The sequence below is a fragment of the Danio aesculapii genome, chromosome 11, assembly GCF_903798145.1.
Source record: "Danio aesculapii chromosome 11, fDanAes4.1, whole genome shotgun sequence".
Classification (NCBI taxonomy): Eukaryota; Metazoa; Chordata; class Actinopteri; order Cypriniformes; family Danionidae; genus Danio; species Danio aesculapii.
In genome coordinates this window covers 31,983,225-32,006,263 of record NC_079445.1, presented here as the reverse complement: position 1 = coordinate 32,006,263, position 23,039 = coordinate 31,983,225, and the positions used below count along the sequence as shown (strand labels likewise).

Below are 23,039 nucleotides of genomic sequence, written 5' to 3'. Positions count from 1 at the left end.
TAAAGGAGCCTTCAGTTATTTTAGAAGAGTAGAACCTTTATTTTTTTATTATTTTATTTTTTACCTTTTCTTTCCTTTTATATACAAGAGTAAAATATCCCTTACTTAATTCTATTATTTGTTAGTATTCTATTGTAATATTATTCATATACTTTTATAGAACCTAAATGTATATGTGTGCGACAGGTTTTGTTTGTTTGTTGTGTTACAAAAAGAAAGTGAGAAGCTATTTGTAGTACGTTTCGTATCTAACATGTCCAATAAAAACACCTTTAAAAAAAAGAAAAAAAGAAGATACCTTTTTAATATCCTGTAAAATTAGTTTGCAGTTAACCTATGGTTTTAAACAGCTTTCATTTAGAACTTGCTAATTAATTTGACCCAGTTAATTCATCATTAAACAGCAGATTTGACATTTTTTTTAAATATATTTGGTTATTTTAGACTTATATTGTCATCTAAAAAATATATAGAGTATTAATGTTAAACATGTCAAGTTTATTGTGACAGTTCAGCCAAAATGTATTCAACTGAAGATTTCAATAACCCTAAACCAGGGGTGTCCAAACTCAGTTCTGGAGGGCGGGTGTCCAAACTCAGTTCTGGAGGGCGGGTGTCCAAACTCAGTTCTGAAGGGCGGGTGTCCAAACTCAGTTCTGAAGGGCGGGTGTCCAAACTCAGTTCTGAAGGGCGGGTGTCCAAACTCAGTTCTGAAGGGCGGGTGTCCAAACTCAGTTCTGAAGGGCGGGTGTCCAAACTCAGTTCTGAAGGGCGGGTGTCCAAACTCAATTCTGGAGGGCAGGTGTCCTGCAGATTTTAGTTCCAACTTGCCTCAACACACCTGCATGGATGTTTCTAGAAAGCCTAATAAGAGCTTGATTAGCTAGCCCAGGTGTTTCTGATTGGCAATGGAGCAAAACTTTGCAGGACACTGGCCCTCCAGGACAGAGTTTGGACACCCCTGCCTCAAACCTACCCCTCATGTCTAAAGACTTCCTATTTGAGACTTCAAATTCAGACGTGAATTTAAATATCTTCCACTGGGTTAAATAAATGAACAAAAGTATTAAGTTTATGGGACAACAATTTTCATTTTGGGTGAACAACCCCTTGAACTGTTTTCTTTTTTTAATTAGGTTTTTGTATTGAGTGAAAATTCATTCATTCATTCGTTTTCCTTCTGCATTGTCCCTTTATTCATCAGGGGTCACCACAGTGGAATGAACCACCAACTCATCCAGCATATGTTTTACACCGCGGATGCCCTTCCAGCTGCAACCCGGTGCTGGGAAACATCTATACACACTCATTCATTGAGTGAAAATATGTGGCAAAAATATATACTTGACCTCATGCCTTATTTTAAAGTATGTGTACTTCATCTGTAGTAACAATGAACTTACTTAAGAAATGAATGGGTTATTTAAGGTAATACATGGGTTAAGGTTAGGTATATAAGTACAAGTGAAACAACTGAAATATAACGTGTTTCAATCATAACAGTCATCCTCATATTTTTAGCATAGCCCATGAGCTGGATTAAAGGCGCATTTGGAAATTGCATTTTAAAAAAAGAGATTGAAAAAAGGTCATGTTGGGGACATGTTGGTCATGTTAGGGAAAGCGCATGATTGTTTTGTCGATTTTAAATATTAAGACAGATTAGCAAAATTCACTTTGGGCACTTTAAAAACTACCCAATAACAAATCAACTCCCAGAACACTAGAAACAGTCCAGGAAATCTTAGCAACCTAGTAGTAGTACTTTATTTATATAGCACATTTTTTAAAGCACAACATTGCCCAAAGTGCTGAACATAATTAATACTAATTAAAATCACACAGCACATTTGTAACAGCTAAAACATAAGTCAAACCCCTTAACATAAAAAAAGGCTCAAATGCTAAAAGGATGAAGATGCAACTTCACAAGGTTTTAAAAACAATTAAATTTTAAATATTATATATGGGTAATACAGGCTAGGATCATTCTAGACTGAGTACATAGATGCTCTGCAGGTAGATAGTGAACAAGAGTTTTGTAACCCAGCTTCTCTTATCAACGTACTTGACCATAAAACCCAAATTCCTGACAAGATAAAAGAAAAGCCAGTCCTTATGAGGTATCAAAACATGGTCGCAGATCAGAAGATCTCTTAAGTACAACCAGAATCTGCCTATTCTATCCACACTGACCAGTAATACAAATTTTTACCATATTTATATGGGCTTTCAATTTGGTAGCTGGATTAATGTGAGAACATACATGACATATGATCTATTCCATAAGAATAATATTTCATTTGAGGAGTTACATTAAAAGCATAATATGCCTAAAAAGATCTTTAAATATCTGCAGAGAAGACATTTCGTTTATACTAGACATGGCAGTCTTACCTTTGATTTCTTTTTGGATAAGAGAATACACTTTCAGGTTAACATAAACACATTAAAGGGATAGTTCACCCAAAAATAACTAAATCTGCCATCCTTTACTCACTCTTGATGTGCTCCAAACCTTTTTTTGTTGTTCTGTTAAACACAAATGGAGATATTTTGAAAAATGTTGAAAACCTGTAACCGTTGACATCCACAGTACAATAAACAAATACTATGGAAGTCAGTGGTTGCAGGTTTCCAACATTCTTCAAAATATCTTCTTTTGTGTTTGGAAAAAAAAAAGAATAGGGTGAATAAATGATGCCACAATTATAATTTATGTGAACTATCCCTTTAACACAGTGAGCACTTTTATGTCTCAAATATCATTTCATAGGAACTCATTATAGCTTATTAGACAGTAGATCAGAAAATGCACATTCAGGTTATCATAAACGCATTAAAGGGAGAGTTCACCCAAAAATAACTAAATCTGCCATCATTTACTCACCCTTGATGTGCTCAAAACCTTTTTTGTTGTTTTGTTAAACACAAAAGAAGATATTTTGAAAAACGTTGAAAACCTGTAACTATTGACATCCACAGTACAAAAAAAACAAATACTATGGAAGTCAATGGTTGCAGCTTTCCAACATTCTTCAAACTATCTTCTTTTGTGGAAAAAAGACAAGGGTGAATAAATGCCAGAATCAATGTGCTCAAGATGCTGCATTACATAGGAACTCATTATAGCTTATTTAGAATACTGAAGTTAAGCACTTTATATCCAAATTTTACTCCATGATCAACCAGTATAAAGCAGACAATCTGATTTCATTGCAAAAGACATGGAGTACGAACTTAAAATGCGACATTGATGAAAATGTGTGGGATGATATTATCAGACTACCCTTGAATATTTCAGTCTGCAACAGATTTAATGAATTGCGATTTAATATTGTACATAGAGCTTATATATCCCCCAAAAAATACAGTAAAATAAATAACAGTTTCACCTTAATGTCCAAAATGCAATAATAATATCGGCGCGTTCTTTCATTGTGTTTAAGAATGTCCCTTGATTGCTGATTTTTGGACTGATGTTTGTGACAAACTGTCCATAATACATAAACAGAAGGTTACAGCCTCCCCATTAATGTGCTTACTAGGTGTTCTTTTTTCCCCTTAAAAATAGTGCATGCTGTTTATCAGGTAAATACCAGCTTGGTAAAAGTGGGAGAGTACCTCAAGCCAGCTCTTATGTGTGTTGCAGATCAATATAACTCTTTTAAAAAGATCCCTTTTTAATATCCTGTAAAATTAATTTTCAGTGAACCTATGGTTTTTAACAGCTTTCTATTACAATTTGCAAATTAATTTGACCCAGTTAATTCATCATTAAACAGCAGATTTGACGTATGTTTTTAAATATATTTAGTTTTTTTAGTGTTATATTGCCATCTAAAGTGTATCTAAAGTATTAATGTTTAAGATGTCAAGTTTTAATAGGACAGTTTACCCAAAATATATTTAACTGAAGATTTCAATAACCCTAAACCTACCCCTCATGACTGAAGACATCAGATTTGAGACTTTAAATTTACATTTGAAATATCTTTCATTGTGTTCCATAGATAAACAAAAGAATAATGTTTTACTGGACAACATGAGGTTAAATGAAGGATAACAGAATTTTCATTTTGGGTGAACTACCACTTTAACAATTTTCTTCTTTCTAATTAGATTTTTGTATGGAGTAAAAATGTATGGCAAAAATATATACTTGACCCCATAGAAATGTTTACAGTGTGTACTTAATCTGTACAAACAATAAACTTCTGGGTTATTTGAGGTAATTCATGGGTTAAGGTTAGGTTCAGAGATAGTGCCTAGTTATTTTATCCCAGTTTATGAAATGACTATGATAAGTAAGTACATGTGAAACAACTGAAATATAATGCACTTCAATCAGCCACCCTCGTATTTTTAGCATAGCGCAAGAGCTGGATTAAAGGCGCATTTAGAATTAATGTGCTCACTAGGTGTTTTTTATCCCTTAAAAATTACTGTATACGGTTTATGTTCTAATCATTGCTGTGTATACAACTCATTCTGAAAAATTCATTAAAAAATAATAATAATAATTTAAAAACCAGTAAAGTTGGAGCGAATCTAATGTGAGGTGGATGCTTGTTCCAGCATTTTGGGGTGATGACAGCGAAAACCTGATCCCCCTTCGCTTACACCGTGTCTTTGGTACAGAAAGAAAAGACTGACCTGTTGTTCATGAGCACCACTAATGTTTATTTTGTCTAAGAATGCCAAAAAAAAATTTCTACATTACTTTCTAATAAATAATACTGTAACAATAAAACCAGAACATTCTGATATCCCCTGTATCTCAGACATCCAATAAAGATCAGATTAAAGGGTGTATGTATGGTTCTTCATACCTCATGGTATATTGAAGGCTTGGAAAGAGAAGGGATGGTGAATGACAGCAGCTTGCCATATCCTTTACTGTCCACAATTTCCTGCAGCACACAATCCATATGTCAATTAAAAGACATGGTTTTTCAGGAAATGAAAGCTAACGCTAGCACAGTCATCGTTCTCTCACCAGGTTATAGATCCCCAAAAGCAAGGCCTCCACACAGCCATTGCGGTATCGCTCTCTGCTGGCTGAATGACTCAAGTACACCCAGATGAGTTCAGGCAGGAACTGCAGTGTGAAACGCCGCAAACCCTCCTCTGAGCTCCGGTACAACTCAAACAACTGATGACACACTGGAGCCAGCAGCTACAGAGGAGCAGACGCAAACAAAACAAAAACAAAACAGTGATGTGAAGTGAAACAGACAATATGGGACACTAGCCCTGCCACATTAATAAATAAAAAGGACACACAAGCATAAGAAAGCAGCATGTTTAAGACCTTCATTCATTTTCCTTCGCCTTAGTCTCGGATTAATCACAGGTCGCCACAGCGGAATGAACCGCCAACTGCTCCGGCATATGTTTTTACTAAGCAGATGCATATAATAGATTAACATCATATATTCAATTTGAATTGTCATTTAAAGTAAATGAAAAACATTTAACTTAACATATTATTTGCAATCACCTGAAATATAGTAAGTTATATGCTTTACAATGCATTTCATTTTGTTTATTGATTTGATTTTTTTCCAGAAATATTTAAGCTTTATGGTTTGATTTAGTTAACTATAATAGCCCAGTATTGTTTTCGCTATATAGCTATCATTTGAGAAAAGTTATTATTTTTGTGTAGGCATTTCTTAAAGGAACACTGGACAGCTGAAAAAAGGTAACTAGCTGTAATATCATTGCGACTGCTGCAGTCATGTTACAGCAGCAAAGTTCCTTGATTATTACGCCAGACTCAAAGAATAGTTCCTAGCTATATCCACCTAAAAATAGGAAAATATTTCTTTTTTTATTTCAGCAAGATGCTAATGGCCTCTGCTGATTCAATGACTTACACCAGTGGTCCCAAACCACTGGACTGATACCAGGCCACACAGCAAATCATTAATTATTTGTATTTATTTATTACCTGAATCTGAAAAATCTTTTATTTTGAAAAACCGTATTCTCTTGATTACATCTCGATCACTTGAGTGCTAAATTTCAACCCACAAGCTAGCAAAATGAGTAAGAAACAGACAGAGGTCTTTGTAATAATCCTTTGCAAAGAGGAAAGGCCCAGTGAAGGACCCACAAAACACCAAAGAATGGATCTGCAACCCATTTGTCAACATATCAGGTGAACCCAGCATGCCTGTGCAAGAAAAAGATCAACTGCTGGAAATTGCAAAAGACAGTGGCCTTAGGGGCCGTTCACATATTGCATCTTTTCCAGGTGCAAATTCGTCATTTCCAATGGAAGTGCATGGATTGCGTGCGCATATTGGGAATGACGTGCACACAGCGAAACATGCTCACACCTTCCAGGCACACCAAGTTGAAAACATCTCAACTTTTCAGAATGCAGTGAGTGCACTGTGAGTCACGTGACAAGAACTGATAATCCGCTTCATAATTTGTAAGAAATATACATATTTCAGTAGACTAATTACCCCAGACAAACACAAAACACACAAACACTGCAGTGCTTTTTCATTTTCTCCATAAATAAAACTTGTATCAGAGTTGCAGCAATGTTTTGTCATCCTTTGAGAAAACGGTTGATGGTCGCCTAGACATTTACGTAAATATGCCCCCCCACCAGTAAAACTGTCAATCATTGACTGGTCTGTGGTGATAAAAGGTTGGGGACCACTGATTTACGCTAAACTAAATCTAAAAATTACCCAGAGATCAGCTAAATGGATTAAAGAATGGTAAATCTTAACTGTAGGTGTTGTAAAATAAGCCTATTTCCAAAAAAAGAGTGTTCCTTTAACAAGGCAAATTATTAATCTAATATTTTTATTTGACTTAATAATAATGCTGAATGCATCAATAAAACCAAGTCACAAGAATGCCAACCAATGAATAAATCATCATCTGACAGAAAACCCTCTACACGTAACAGTTCAATAAAACATGAATCTGTCCTGAAGCGCTTCAAACACCTCTTCATACCTCACTGCTGGGCTGCTCCTGAATAACAGCATAGAGAGCAGGAACCAGAGCTTTCTTCAGACGCAGACTGCCAGAATAGCGGTGGATCTGCTCGTCAGGTAACGTCTAAGGAGAACAAAAAACATTGGTTAACATGACTAAGCTGCCTCAACCTGAATCGGCCTGGAATTGAAATAACTTGATGCTGAAAATATTCCTCCATTAAAATCTGACATTCCAGAAGCAAATGTGGTTAATGGGACATTGAGCTCAGATCACTTGGGAAGGGAGAATTTAATTTGAGTGAGCTATATAAAAAAAAAAACATCACATCATATTAAATTCTGCTCACCTTGAACTCCGAGAGCCATTCCTCAACCACACTTCGCTCTGAGCTGAGCATGGTCCTCCTGACAGAGAAAACACAGAAAGGAAATGGACAAGAGGAAAATATGTCTCTCTCTATATATATATATATAAGTGTCCTAACAACACACGATGCGACGAGCAGTTTGTATACCAGCAATTTAAATACCAGAGCTATTGAAGTGCTGAACAGTCTACTGTACTCCCTACAAACTTGTATAATCAAATAATCAAAAAGTCATGATCTGCACGATTGAGTTATTGCTTTATATTCCTTTATTTCACATTCTTCTGAGATACATACAAACGTTTCAGTGTGTGAAATGATTTTCTCCCTCCACCCTCCTTTTCAATTGTCGTCAATCACATTATGTTATTAATAAAATATGCAGTCATTAAAAACAATCCAATCTCATTTCGTATATGACGAATACCATCATAAGGAATGTCATTTCCACCTACAAAAACATTATCTCCATAATCAAAATTACTCTGTTTATAAGGTTACCGCGCCAATGCAAAAAACAAACAAACAAAAGTGTGCAGGATGTACACTCACTGGCCACGTTATTAGGTACACCTTTCTAGTCCCGGGTTGGACTCCCTTTTGCCTTCAGAACTGCCTTAATCCTTCATGGCATAGATTCAACAAGGTACTGGAAATATTCCTCAGAGATTTTGGTCTATATTGACATGATAGCATTACACAGTTGCAGATTTGTCGGCTGCACATCCATGATGTGAATCTCCTGTTCCACCACATGCCAAAGGTACTCTATTGGATTGTGATCTGGTGACTTTGGTGGCCATTTGAGCATAGTGAACTCATTGTCATGTTCAAGAAACCAGTCTGAGATGATACTGGCTTTATGACATATATGACACGTTATCTTGCTGGAAGTAGCCATTAGAAGATGGGTACGCTGTGGTCATAAAGAGATGGACATGGTCAGCAACAATACTCCGGTAGGCTGTGGTGTTGACAAGATGCTTGATTGGTACAAATGGACCTAAAGTGTGGCAAGAAAATATTCCCCACACCATAACACCATCACCACCAGCCTGAGCCATTGATACAAGTCAGTATGAATCCATGCTTTCATGTTGTTGACGGCAAATTCTGACCCTACCATCCGAATGTCGCAGCAGAAAGAGACTCATCAGACCAGGCAAAAATTTTCCAATTTTGGTGAGCCTGTGCAAATTGTAGCCTCAGTTTCCTGTTCTTAGCTAACAGGAGTGGCACCCGGTGGTCTTCTGGTGCTGTAGCCTATCCGCCTTAAGGTTTGACGTGTTGTGCGTTCAGAGATGCTCTTCTGCATACCTCAGTTTTAACGAGTGGTTATTATTGCCACAGCCATATCACCCTGCATCCCAAGACTGGTTACTCACTGAGGCCAAGCAGGACTGAGCCTGGTCAGTACCTGGATGGGAGATCACATGGGAAAACTAGGTTGCTGTTGAAAGTGTTGTTGGTGAGACCAGCAGGGGGGGCTCAACCTGTGGTCTGTGTGAGTCCTAATGCCCCAGTAAAAGTGAAGGGGACACTGTCAGTGGCCGCCGTCTTTCGGATGAGATGTTAAACAGAGGTCCTGACTCTCTGTGGTCATGACAATTCCCATGGCACTTCCTGTAAAAGAGTAGGGGTGTAACCCCCAGTGTCCTGGCCTTTCCCTTAATGGCCTTCCAATCATCCCCATTCACTGAATTGGCTCTATCACTGTCTCTCCACTCCCTCTATAGCTGGTGTGTGGTGAGATCTGCAGTTTCTGAAATACTCAGACCAGCCCGTTTGGCACCAACAACCATGCCACATTTAAAAGTCACTTAAATCACTTTTCTTCCCCATTCTGATGCTCGGCTTGAACTCCAACAGATCGTCTTGACCATGTCTACATGCCGCAATGCATTGAGTTGCTACAATGTGATTGGCTGATTAGAAATTTGCGTTAACGAGCAGTTGGACAGATGTACCTAATAATGTGGTCAGTGAGTGTACTTCATTGAACTATGATCCAATTAATACCTATTAAAACTCTATTAAAACTATTAAAATTAATAACATTATTAAAAATACATGCTAAGTGACAGAAACTTGTTGGTTTTGTGTGTATCTGTGGTAAAACATCTGCTTCCGCTTTCAGTATGGCTATATGGCTATAAAATGTCACATAAAATGGTATTGAAACCCACATTAGTAGCATTTACACTGAATAAAGCCCATAATCAGTACCTGAGGTGATCATTGTCAAATAGTTTATGTTGCAGAAATAAAAACAGTTTCTAAAACAGAAATTTATCCAGAAATGTATTCCTTTTAGCATGGAAAACTTTACTTTACTCTTGTGTCGCATGTAGTTATGACCCGGTGTAAGAAAGAGTTGTATTAATTGAATGTTGTTACACTGAAATCATGGCCTAAATCACACCTGTCGGTATGTGGGGGGTTGCATCGATTAATATTTAGCTGAGTGTGTTTTTGTGTTGATATATTATCTAGTTCAGGTCTGTCATTAATAATTAAACGATAAAAGTAGTTTCTGGCAAGTTCTTGTGTTAATAAGTGATTCACTAAATCAATGGTTGGTTACAAAATATGACTACATCATTTAAAAATTAAGCAAGTGACTGTCTTTAAGAATTACAAAATTATTGGCTCACTCGATTCATTCAGTAACAGGTTCATTCAGAAACAAAACACTGCAGTGCAGCTCTGAAATGCACAGATAAGCATCTCCACTCTCAAAGCATTTCTAAATGCAACATTTCTAAAATGCAACACTCGCTATTTACTTCTAATTTGTTGAACTGTGATAAAAAAAAAATCAATATCACATTAGCTATCATTCTCACATGCTGATATTTGAGAAAAGTGCACTTATGATTGTGAATTTATTGTCATAACTTATGAATATCAAAACAAAAACAAACAAGTTTGAATTCTTTTCATGACTTCAATTCTAGGGTGATTCCAACAGCATTCAAATGGATTTCATTACACAGTATATGTTTTTGGCTTGTTTTGTAGCAAAGTGAGTTACTATATTACATTAGACAATAATAAATTTTGCACACTCCTATCTGTCAGTGTCTGACTAGAGAATATTTGCCATGTAAATGTTTTCCTCATTGACTATGAATATATTTTGCATTTAATGGCATTTTCTGTCTAAAATACTTTAATAGAGGATGCAATAGGGTATATGTGGAAGCATGCTAATAGGACTTTTAATTTGCCAGTAACCTGGGTTAAGCGCTTCCGCTGAACTGTTTGCATTTGCAAAATTGGCGCGTTTAAGGTCTGTTTTCTTTAAAAAGCAGCTATCTCCACTGGCTGAGTGATATCCGATATAAAGTGGGTCTCAGATTGTACAAGAAGCACTGCATTAAATTACATTTTCCCCGGTATGTCTTTATAATATGAGCATTTATTTTACCCCAGTATTTTCAATGGAGCTTCTGCGCTAGCCTGTGGATTCTGACAGGTGCATGTAAGTCAACTTTTTTTGTCTCGTTTTACGCTTGAGCAACTGAATGAATGCCAAAGTCTATTTAACGGATTGTATTTTAATGACATTACAACATCGATGCTGTAAAAGGAATCGTATAAAATGGAAAAAACTCACAATAACCGGTTTATCAGTTTATCAGTGTGGGAACAACACTAGCTCGGCATATACCCTATAAAGTGATGAATTTAAATCAGTTAAGATCAACAAACCATGTGAATTCTTCAAATAATCAAGTGATATAAACTGTCTATTTTCATTTGCTTATTTTGTGTTCACTACATAGTTCCAATTCTTTAAAGTGCCACAATTACTCTACTTGTAAGTTAAGGAGGTCTCCTTTTCTTATAATAAGCATTTCAAGTCATTTCATTTCTCATTTCAAGTCCCAATAAATCATTCGCTTTAAACTAATGAAATGAGTAATTTTTATTTAATTTTTATTACAAAAAATATTATAGGAACACTCAATGAAATCGCACATTTTCCCAGTATCGCTCTATAGCACTACTGCTTAATTAAAGCAAATCTATTATGAAGCGTGAAACGTTTAACTGAATTAAAAGTGTCAATTCGAGGGATGTTTAGACCTGTGCACACTGCAGCTTGTTTACACGTTGTATTGAATAACAGAATAACCAATAAAACAATGGTGAATCAGATGCGTTTAGATTAGTCATGACTAAAAGTGGTAGTCTGAATTCTACTCCGTGCAAATTCACTTATAAACAAGACATTGTACATACAATGCAAGACATTTAGTACAAAAAAAGCACAACTAACATGACTCATCAACAAAAATGCAGTAATTATACATATTTTTACACAAATAATTTAATAACAGCTGGCGACTTGTGGATTTAAATTCTTTGATTAATTTGTGATTCGCATCGGAGATCTTAACCATTTTTCATTAGATTTCACAACAATGCATCTAGGGCCAGACAGAATCTGCAGACATTTTTTGCCATTCCTGTGCAATATTTTGTAAAAACGTAGAATGATTTTGGAAGTATTTAAAAACGTAATACATTGAAATTATAAATAACACCTTTATAACTTTTAGTTAGAGTTTACAATACAAATCCAATTAGATTTGGTAACACAAAGTCTCTTATATAACAGATCTACTAAAAGATTTACTGTATTGTAAATAAATCGTTTCATATTGGTCAATAATATTACTGAAATTAATTTAAAAACTGAATAAATTTATAAATTTACACAAGTAAATAAATAGACTCAATGATGGGCTAAAAATCTGTGGAAAAATGTGCAGATTTCTACAAGTGCAGATTCTGTGTGGGCCAACTCATATCTCATTTACGTATTGCCTGAATGTCAGACTGTCATTAGCCAGCTTTCCATCCATAAACAAATCCATTTTTTCCGCTACATTCATTTTTCCATGGTGGCGCGCCACACCAAAATTCATCCCGCCATGGCTGCATTGCAGCTTCTCATTCAAAACATTCAGTCGTTTTTTTTTTTTAATAGCGAGTAGCAATTGCACCAAAACCTATTAAAAGATAAGTGAATCATAACAGCGCGAACTTCTCCGTTACCATAGTGCTGTGCGTTATCTGTTTAACCCTTAAAGGTGACATGCTGACTGACTGGTGCGTGATGCATGAGGCTAGCAAACACGACGTATAGCTTTCGGTTAGGATGAACAGTTTCCACAATTATACTTTATAGATAAAGGTCTATAGCTCTGCATGCAAGACTTTATCTTGCTGGAGTTTACAGCTGATTCACTTTACTTCAGGACGCAATAATGCTGCTCTGTAGGTCTATTGGAGATATTCATAAACATTCCTAGCAAATCTAATAAATGTTGGAGACATACTCGCTACATAAACGCACTAAATCACACTTAAGCAGCGTTTATTTGAGAGCGCAGCAGAAAATCTGCAGTTGAGCAGCGTATATTTGAGGGTGTGCAAGAAGTTGTGCACGAACAGAGGAAATCAGCGCGCAAGCAAAGAGATTCGCATACTCATATTAAATAAATGCGATCTCATAACTGCCATAAGCAGTTGGTAGATCTGTAAAAAGGCCTGCCGCCACAACTAGAAATCCTAGAGGAAACATTGAAAGCTTGCAAAAAAAAAATCTGAAAATATGTGAATTAGGTGTGTTGTTAGAGCAGCTGACTGTAGTATTAGTAAGCAAGTAGTTAACAGTAAACAGGTCAAGCATGATGAAAGTTGATAGCTCACATGGGTGTAATGCTCACCAAGTCAGAGTTTATTCAGCAAATGCGTTTCCATCTCCCATTATTTGCATAAATAATGTCCAAAACCACCTCAAGCAAGCATCATTTTTATTGTGAATTAAAGGATTTACATTCAAAATTCAATATTTGGTGTTTCCATGACTCGTTTTTATGCAATACTTCAAAATGTGCATTAAACAGGGTGATGGAAACTCAGTTTTGCATATCTTCTGCAAATTTTAGTCATCCTGCCAGGAAAATGGTCATACAATGCGACCATTTCCTTACAGTATGGAGCCTGTGATGTCAATAATACAATCAACTATAGTGTTTGATCGTCAAAGAAGACACTATTTGCAGGCAGTCAGTGAAGACAGTAGGCAGCCATTATGTATGGATCTACATAGATCATTTACACAAGTTAAACTGAAACTGCTGACGACTCATTTCAGTAGTTCCGAATTTATTCTTTCAGTGAGGAGATAACATTAGTTGTCCTGCAATTCATCTTTAAAACTCTGCAGAGCTTTCACATTCTCACACACGGCAACATTACACACTGCATGAAGGTAATGTTAAGAAAAAACCACAAAGGGCTTACCAAGGTTATTATAGTTTCCCATTTCTAATTGAATTTTTGTTTTTATACTATTAAATTTGCAGTACATTTCAGGTTAATTTTAGTTATCTCTTTATGTCCAATCTCAGTACACTGCTTTACTGCACAGCATACTGATTTACATACAACTTTAATACAACCCTGCAGTTTTATGAATTAATATAGACAGAATGTTTGGACAGTAATGTTAACAAAAAAAAACTCCAAAGGGTGCTTCCCAAGGTTATTATAGTTTTCCATTTACAAATACATTTTTATTTTGATACTATTTTTAAATTTGCAGTTCATTTCAATTTAGTTTTACTTTGTTTTTATTAATAGTTTTATTTTTTATTTTGTGAAAATTCTGTTTAGTTTTAATACATTTAGTTTCAGTTTTTGTTATTCTACAGTTTGATGTTTGCACAGTTTACATTACCTCTTGTTCAAACTTATTAGTAATCCAAATAAAATAATTGTTTGCACAAACACAGACTAAAGAACCATACACAAGGAATTAAAGTTAGAATTGTGAAGATCACAAACAATCTTCTTAACATAAAATGTTTACATTGTATATGTAGATAAACATGCCTATTGTTTACTTTTTAGGCAAAAAGTTAGAACATGTTTTATGTTTATATACAGTTGAAGTCAAAATTATTAGCCCTCCTGTGAATTTCTTTTCTTTTCCAAATATTTTCCAAATGATGAGGAATTCTTCACAGTATTTCCTGTAATATTTTTTCTTCTAGAGAAAGTCTTATTTGTTTTATTTCGGCTAGGATAAAAGCAGTTTTTAAATTTTATTTAAACCATTTTAAGGTCAATATTATTAGCCATCTTATGCAATTTAGATGTCTACAGAATAAACCATCGTTGTACAATGACTTGCCCAATTACCCTAACTTACCTAATTAATCTAGGTAAGCCTTTAAATGTCACTTTAAGCTGAATACTAGGGTCTTGAAAATATCTAGCAAAATATTATTTGCTGTCATCATGGCAAAGATAAAATAAATTAGTCATTAGAAATTAGTTACTAAAACTATTACGTTTAGAAGTGTGTTGAAAATATGACTGATCTGTCTTGTCTGTTTATAAAAAAAAGCAAAAGATGTTTCTCTAAACAGTCAGATTTTTCAGAAGGAGTGTTTTACAAATTCTGAAAAAAATGACTATTTATTCATTTCTATTTATTATATTCTAATTTCAATTTCAGTTAGCTTTTCAGTGACGGTTATTAGTTTTGTTTAGTTTCAGTTTTTCCATTTCTTGTACATTTTACAATTTAATTCAGTCAACGAAATATTTTCGACCAGCAGTTTTAGCCTTAGTTTTAATTTACTAAAATAACCTTGATGCTTACTAGGACTGCACAGTATATCGTTATCGTTATCAACAACGATATCGCAATATGATCATTCGCAATGGTCATAATCGCAGGATCTGCAATACGGAGTTTGTATTATAATTTATAATTTGCATGTGTGTTTTTGATGCCTGTGATTGTATAATGATTTTAAAAACATTCAGGTATAAGAAATTGTCCCATTTGTGACTTTAACTACTCTAAATTTTAATGATTTATTTTTATTTTGATCATTCAGTTACTGTACTTGAATACTGTTAAACTCAGGAAATGATTTTATTTATAGATTCTTATGCATGAAAATACTCACAACACATGCAAATACAGAAATGCACTGCAAATAGCACAGATCACATTGAAAACGTGTCGGGACCCCAAAAAGTTTATAGATTGTTTTAGATTTTGTGGAGATGCAAATAGTAAAGATTAATTCATCAATCTCTGACTAAACATGTGCATGAAGATACTTACAACACATGCAAATACAGAAAAGCACTGCAAGTAGCACAAAACACAACAAATATCTGTCAAAGGAGCCCAAAATGTTTATAGATTGTTTATTAGATTTTATGGAGATGCACTCCCACTACAGAATCATCCCAATTGATCTAACATTATCAATTCTTTCCAAATAGAGATTGAAGTCATATGGTGAAACTATTCAAATCACAAAATAACAAAAAAATAATAATAATGAATCGCAATGTTAGAATTTTCCCAATATCATGCAGCCCTAATCTCTTTTTTTGCATTCATATCAACTTACCTGACTCAAACCCAGCTCACAAATGTAGACAAGCAGAGATGTGGCTCAGACTCTCCATGTCTCTTGATCTCTGGTCAAACAGCCTGCAGATAAAAAAAGAAACACACAAAGCTTATGCACCTGCCCGACACACAGAGCATCACAGTAACCAAACTGACTGTAGGTTCATATTCCAAACTGAGTGTTTGATGATAACACAAACACACCCAGGTGTTTCCCCACTCAGCCCTAACACCGGACGTCTGTGTTTGTGTGCAGTTTTTAAAATGGCAGAGAGATCGCTCTGCTCTGATTAAACAGCACTGCTGCGCTCGGGGTTTGGGAGTGAATCTGAGGTGAACAGATGCTTTACACGCTAAACAAAATCTGCGAACATCTCAAATCCTACTTGTGCTGTCGAGACATGACATGAGATAGCCTAGAGGATGCAGCGCTAACTGCACTTTCAGCTTGTGTTATGCACTGTTTTCACTTCATTTACAGCTTTGCATCTAACGGACAACAAGCAAACATAAATCTATCAGTAACGTCTTTAAGAACGTAGTGTAAGTGAGACTTTGTTAAGTGTAACAAATGCTGCTAGCTGGTGGTTTGGATAATGCATTTTAGCACAATAAAGAGACAGCTCACCTCAGAAACTTGTTCTAACCTGTTTGAGTTTCTTTCTTCTGTTGAACAGAAAAGATGATATTTTGAAGAATGCTATAGGGAAAAAAAACAGCCATTGACTTCCATAGTATTTTTGTTCCTAATGTGGATGTCAATGGCTGCTTTTTTCACAACATTCTACAGAATATCTTGTTTTGTGTTCAACAGAAAAAAAATAAATCACTTTAGAACCATGAGCGCAAGCAAAATTTTCATTTTTTGGCCGAACTATCCCTTTAATTTATGTCCAATCTCAGAACACTCTACTGCTGTTTCGTGAATATTGAAAGAATATATATATATATATATATATATATATATATATATATATATATATATATATATATATATATATATATATATACACACACACATATATACACACATACATACTTTTTTTTTTTTTTAAATAAAGTATATTTACTTATGTATTAGACAGTCTTTCTAACATGTTGAATAAATTATTCTGATCGGGTTTGCAGTATTGATCAGTATAAGATGTAACTATATAATATTTACCAACAATAAATTAGTTTATAGCATTATAACAGTATCTTGTTTAATTCAATCGGTTCTTAAAGGGCATCTATGGTGAAAAATCTACTTTTCAAGCTGTTTGGCCAGACATATGTCTAAGTATAGTGTATGGACCGTCATATTGGGGTGATATAAACACACCCAGTCCTTTTTTTTTTAAATTTAACAACATAAAATACGGTGGACCAATTGGAGCGGTTTTCAGATTGACCGCAACTTCACGTAGGAGTGCGGTCCCCCTGCCCACCAATATAGTTTGACAGGTGCGCATCACCATTTCTTCACTTTGTTGTTTCACCTCCGCCATTTTCAGCGTGCGAGTCAAAGCGATGTCACTAAAGGAACACCCTTGCTCTATTTTTGGATGTAAGGCTCATTGGGCTCAACATAAGATCAACATTGCCCACATGATCGCTCACATCAGAAATATTGTTTGTAACTTATTTTGTTTGTAGGTAGGTTTGCAAACATGTGTACTTTTCATTGCGTCTACCTTAAACTTCAGCTGTTTTGGCATTTCTCGCGGTCACAGAAGCTCCAGATTTTAACTAGGTGCAGCTGGAAATAATGCTTTGTTAATGCTGCTTTAATAAATAAATGCATATTTATTGGGGTCTAAAAAAAATAAATGTTGACTACCTACAATATAAATGCTGTAATTGTACATATAAACAATATATATGTTATTTCCATATTTAATCTTCTGTTTTTATTTTTATTTTAAATGGGGTATATGCACAAAGACTTTTAATTTCAGTCAGCCAGCCCCAGGGCATCCAGTGAACTGTCGTCCAATACAAAAATCGCTGAATTTAAGATCTGATTTCTTAAAAAAAAAAAAAAAAAAAAACTGTGATCATCACTGCCTGGCTAAGATACAATATAAAGTGGGTATTAGACCAAACAAGAAGCGCTGCATTAAATTATATTCTTCCGCTCCATGTCTTTAAAATATGGAAATTAATTTTACCCTAGTATTTTAATGTGTGCGCTAGCCTGCTGCTAAAGGCGGCACTAGCGTTTACATGATCTTTCGTCTCTTTTGATGCTTTAACAACCAAATAGACACTCAAGTCTATTTAACTTATCATATTTGAATTACATTACAACATCGATGCTGTAAAAGCCACCTTGTAAAATTGAAAATAATCATGTAAACCTTTCACCGGAAGTTCATCATTGGCTGAAAAACACTAGCTGTTGCATATAGCACATTGCACGGTCAAAACAATGATCAAGAGATCATATCAACATACGTTTTTATGTTAACAAAACTAAAAATAAGCTAATGTTAATGAATAAACTTGATGTTTAGTCAGTTAGTTTGATGTAAATGTACAATAAAATTACACTAGCCCGGAGTTTGAGTACCAAAAACAGAGCATTTTAAAAATGCTGAAGAGGCCGTTTTCAATTGAAAATGCCTGCTGCTCCATGTCAGTGTGGATGGGGAAACGAAAACAAATGGAGGCGTGGCTGCCAACATTCGACGTCTGATTGGGGCTTTTTCTCAATATTAAGTGAACAAATTTCAGTCTTGCATCCTCTCTTTGCAAGTTCAGACTTCACAATTTTGGACACGTCGGGTAAATCTTCAAAAGGAACAGTGTACTTTCTAATGTCATTCACATCACCCTGACGGCTACGTTTATTCTCAACAATAAAATGAAAACATGATATAAGGAACTGCCTATTTTTTTTGATATTAACAACTTAACAGACACCAAAAACGTTGAAGCGTCATGTAGCTACATTTATATGACTGTCATCTTCACTGTATGTACTGTATATTTGTAACAAAACGAAGTCTATAACATAACTGCCTCCTTTTATTTTTATTTTAAAATACAAAAAATACTCTGTGATTTTGCTGAATATGAATAATCAATATTGGCCATTATAAAAAGTCCAACATAGAATAAGTTTATACAATATTGGAAATAAAGGCAAGCAATCAGTCAATACGCAAAATCCGTGTACGTGGTTACTTGAATTAATAACTTATCTATCACTTAGCCTATCTTTGCGCTCAGCCAAAACACGTTACCTGAGAACAAATAATTGCTTCAAAAGACCAGAATCGATAGATAGAGACTAGATTAATTAAATATCATGTTTAACAACTATAGTGTGATGAGATCCAGCAGTAGATCCTTAATGAACTGTCCAATGTGCGCTGCTCTCACCTGGGAAGGTGTGTTCAAAGCACCCGCTGACTGCCAGGAGCTCAGACCCCCGCATATGCCACAGAGCAAGCCAAAGTGTGTATATGGTCAGGTGATGTGCGTTTTCAGCAGTATAGTGGGGATGGAGATCTTTTCAGAAATGTTATGTGAAACGCCAGTGAGGATGTGGATCCTTTTCATTCTAAAACGCTGTTTGAAAACTAAAACATATTAGTGTAAACGGGCCTCAGAGCTCTGGGTTCTCTCCCAGGACAGCATATCAAACATGCAAATAGCGTCAAGCAATATCTAAGGGTGTTTTCACAACTGCCTTATTTAGTTCAGTTGAATTGCATTAAAGTTCATTTTCCATCTTGGTGGGATTTGTTTGGGCAGATGTGAATGTAGCATTAGCATTCGAGTGTGCACCAAAATCGGACAAATAAAAGCATACCGAGCCATCTTTAAAGAGGTAACTAACACCTCCTCCTAAAGTGACTCGCGATGTGCATTCCCCGTTTGCAATGCATTAGAACATTGGTTTCCAGCCGTGCTTCATTCTCGAAATGTAGTTTGTCTAAAGTGATGTATACAAACTATATAGTATACCATGACCTAGGATACAATCAGCCAGAGCAGTCTTGCCTCCATAGTAAAATGCAACATTTTGTGTCTCTGGTTTGTTTACTTGCGGGAGTTCCATTGGCATTTTACCGCACATTAATTCTGACCAATCGAAAAGTAGTTTAGGAAATACGTTCAATAACCTCTGGCTAATGAGTGATGTGGATTTCGTCAAATGATTGCATTTTGTTTGTTTTTTTCAACTGGTTCGGACCAAAGCAATCAGTGTGGTGTGACAAAAAGCTACAGTGCATCATTTGTTGCCCTTGGCCCGGACCAAATGAACCAAACCACAGATGTGAAAGCACCGTAAGTGAGAACTCTTAAAATTTCCTTTAGTGTTCTCTTTAGTTCTGAGGAACTCAAAGGTTTGACACCACTTAAGGGTGAGCAAAATGGCATTGTTGCATGAACTATCCCTTAAAAAATAATGTAGGGCAGCAACTTTTCTTTTTTCCAGAATAATCTTTCACTAGACCAACATGGTAAACAAGAATCAATATTTCAACAGTAGTAACTGTACATAAACATACTTTCCTCACAAACATGAACTTTAACCAAAAACTTGTTGTTCCAGCCAGAATCCTTGACCAACGTTCAGTCAACTCCCCATTCAGTTTCTCCCAAGTCAAACATGAGTTTTTCCTGAGGGCCTACAACACCACTTTGACTTAACCAAGACTAGAAAAAAAGTAAATATCTGAAAAATGCAACGTGGCTGCAACAAACTATCACTCAATACTCCCCTGAGGAGAAACTCCCATCCAGAAAGCCTTACCTCAATCTGCTTGACCAAAACATTCCTCTGCTACATGGACGGTTAGCACGCCTGCTCTCCAACCCTTTGTCAACGGCTAAGAAGCTTACAAGATTCAGTGCCAGATAATTAAGTGTATACAGTCCCCCGAAGAGGAACGCCAAAAATAGCCATTGTGAAAAGAGCTTAGCGCGGAGAGACTGGAAGAGGGAAAATGAGAGGTGATTTCACTCAGCGGAGATCAAAGTAGTAAGCGTTGGGTTTACTATGATCAGCCGGTCGACTGCAACAGAAAGGTCATTGTTAAACAGCTTGCGCAACACACACTCGACTGAAAAAATGCACTCCAGGCTGTCAGACACACGCGCGCGCCGTTTACCTGCACCGATAACGTAGATCGACACATCTCACGAACTGTTTCCATAGCGAGGACAAACATTGGCGCGAACATATGCACACAAACATACGCACTCCTACATATCCGTGCGTTCAAACACACAGCAGCATTATTTTGGTTCTGATGCATCTCATCACTCTCAATCCTGTCAAATTAGCCAGATGGTGTCTAATCTCGCCCGGGCAAATCTCTGAATGCAAGTCCTTGGCAAAGGGTCACCATCCAGCAGCTCCTCTTCTGAGATAAAAACAACTCCCCCGGTATAGGGCATGCAGAGATGGTTTGATTAAAGAATTATTCTAGGGTTACATCAGTGGCAAATCAAGCTCTGGTGATTGCTGCCATCCTTCCTGTGCCATTTGACTGTGGTTTTCAGGGAACGCCGGCTTCCTGTTTTCAGTGCATCTGTGTTTTTAGGAAGGGGGGTGAGGGATGAGAGTGTGCACTTCACACTGCAGGTTTGTAGTTGTGCCTTCACTGGCATTCAGTTACTTTGTGTATATGCAGGATGAAATTGGTGTTATGCCAGATGGTGGAACAGAGCCAGTGTGTGATGTAAAGAATGCATGTTGGGAAAATGATTTCAAAATTAGCCTAAGGCCATAATATTGTGGCGTGGTTCTTTAAAAGGTTCAAATCTATCAAACAACATATCTAGCATTCGTAGTTCATCTGCATTCCAGTAGACATTTGTTTTTGTTTTGTCTTTGCCAGCCAAATGACAAATAGCATTAAGCTTAATATATTAAAATCGTTGTGAGTAATGTAGCTTTTTCAACAAACACACACACACACACACACACACACACGCACACACGCACACACGCACACACGCACAATATTTAAATAACTCTTTGATGGCTGCTCTTCCAAACCATGTTTTTACCATTTTAAATAATGACTGTTAAAGTTATTTAAAGAATGACTGTTTTAAATAATGGTTGATTTACAAAAATAATCAAACAAACATAATCCTGTTGCACAACTACACTTGACTTTGGTTTTATTGTAATAAAGGAAAAAAAGGAAACATGTTAAATGGGAATCTGAAATATTTTATGGCATACTACAAAAAAAAAGGTGATTTATTATTCAAAAATGTTTTATTTTTAATAATTTTTTACACTTACACTTCTTATTTTCAGAGTTTTTTTTAATTATATGTATTAATTCCGGTACTTTTACCATAAACAACATTATCAACCATTTGGTAGAGGCTGATATTTTAGAAATGATGGTATGTGTTGAAAAGTTGACCATTGAATGTGTTAACTAGCGACATTAGGAGTTAGGAAATGCAATCCAAACATTTTTTTCTTGGTTGGGTAGTTAAAGGGATAAATGAGAATAATCCTTTAAAATGAAAGGCATGGCTGTGACTCAATACTGAAAATATGACATCATTTTAACTATTGTAATTATTTATATAATAAAAATCGCTGTGACAATACTGAAAATATTACAGTATTTTTTTAAACTATTATATTTATATATATTTATATAATAAAATTACAGTCCTTAAAGTTAATCTATGGGAATTTGTGTGCAATAGGTCTTTAGATTTATCACAGTCAGTTTTATTTAAAAAAAAAAAAAAAAAAAAGTATTTTATGAACTAATTAAGATTCATAGATTGGTGTTTGTGTAATCTGGGGTAGGCATGGGATGATAACCGGTTTTAATGTTTACCACGGTTTGGAAAAGTCTAGGTCTTAAAACCATTAAAATTTACTGTTATACCATTCCTAAGGTATATCAAGTTTTGTCATGTGCTTTTTAATGGGTTGTAAATAAATCTGTGCTTTTCAATCTAACAAAGACAGCAGAAGTCAATGATTTATCTTAATTATTTCGTCTGACTTGTTTATTGTTCCAAAATATTATAAATATTTTGTGTTCAATTGGGGGGGGGGGGGGGGGGGGGGGGTTACTCAGACATTTTAAAATAACTTATTTTGGAGCATTTATCACAATACTGTGGTATTTTTATGCAAGGCTACCAAACCGTCAGAAACTTATACCACCAGCACATGCCTATCAGGGAGTAAACATTGTTTAACAGTGTTAAAAGGAAAACATATGGGCCTTTTTAATTGTGTTAAATATACACAAGTAT

The 23,039-nt window shown here is 35.5% G+C and overlaps 1 protein-coding gene across 3 annotated transcripts in view; it reads right to left on the bottom strand.

Moving 5' to 3' along the window:
- The window catches only part of LOC130237710 (hyccin 2), a 35,994-nt gene that overhangs the window by 11,683 nt on the left and 1,272 nt on the right, over nucleotides 1-23,039 (bottom strand). For 2 of the 3 annotated variants that reach the window (XM_056468725.1, XM_056468727.1), the window contains exons 2-6: nucleotides 15,796-15,878; nucleotides 7,319-7,376; nucleotides 6,988-7,092; nucleotides 5,000-5,179; nucleotides 4,833-4,913 (exon numbers count right to left, since the gene is read on the bottom strand). In XM_056468725.1, the coding sequence (XP_056324700.1) occupies nucleotides 4,833-4,913; nucleotides 5,000-5,179; nucleotides 6,988-7,092; nucleotides 7,319-7,369 (417 nt within the window). In that variant the 5' untranslated portion in view covers nucleotides 7,370-7,376; nucleotides 15,796-15,878. Of the gene's footprint in view, nucleotides 1-4,832; nucleotides 4,914-4,999; nucleotides 5,180-6,987; nucleotides 7,093-7,318; nucleotides 7,377-15,795; nucleotides 15,879-20,547; nucleotides 20,761-23,039 lie in introns of those variants that run through there. The other variant, XM_056468726.1, reaches the window with a different exon arrangement.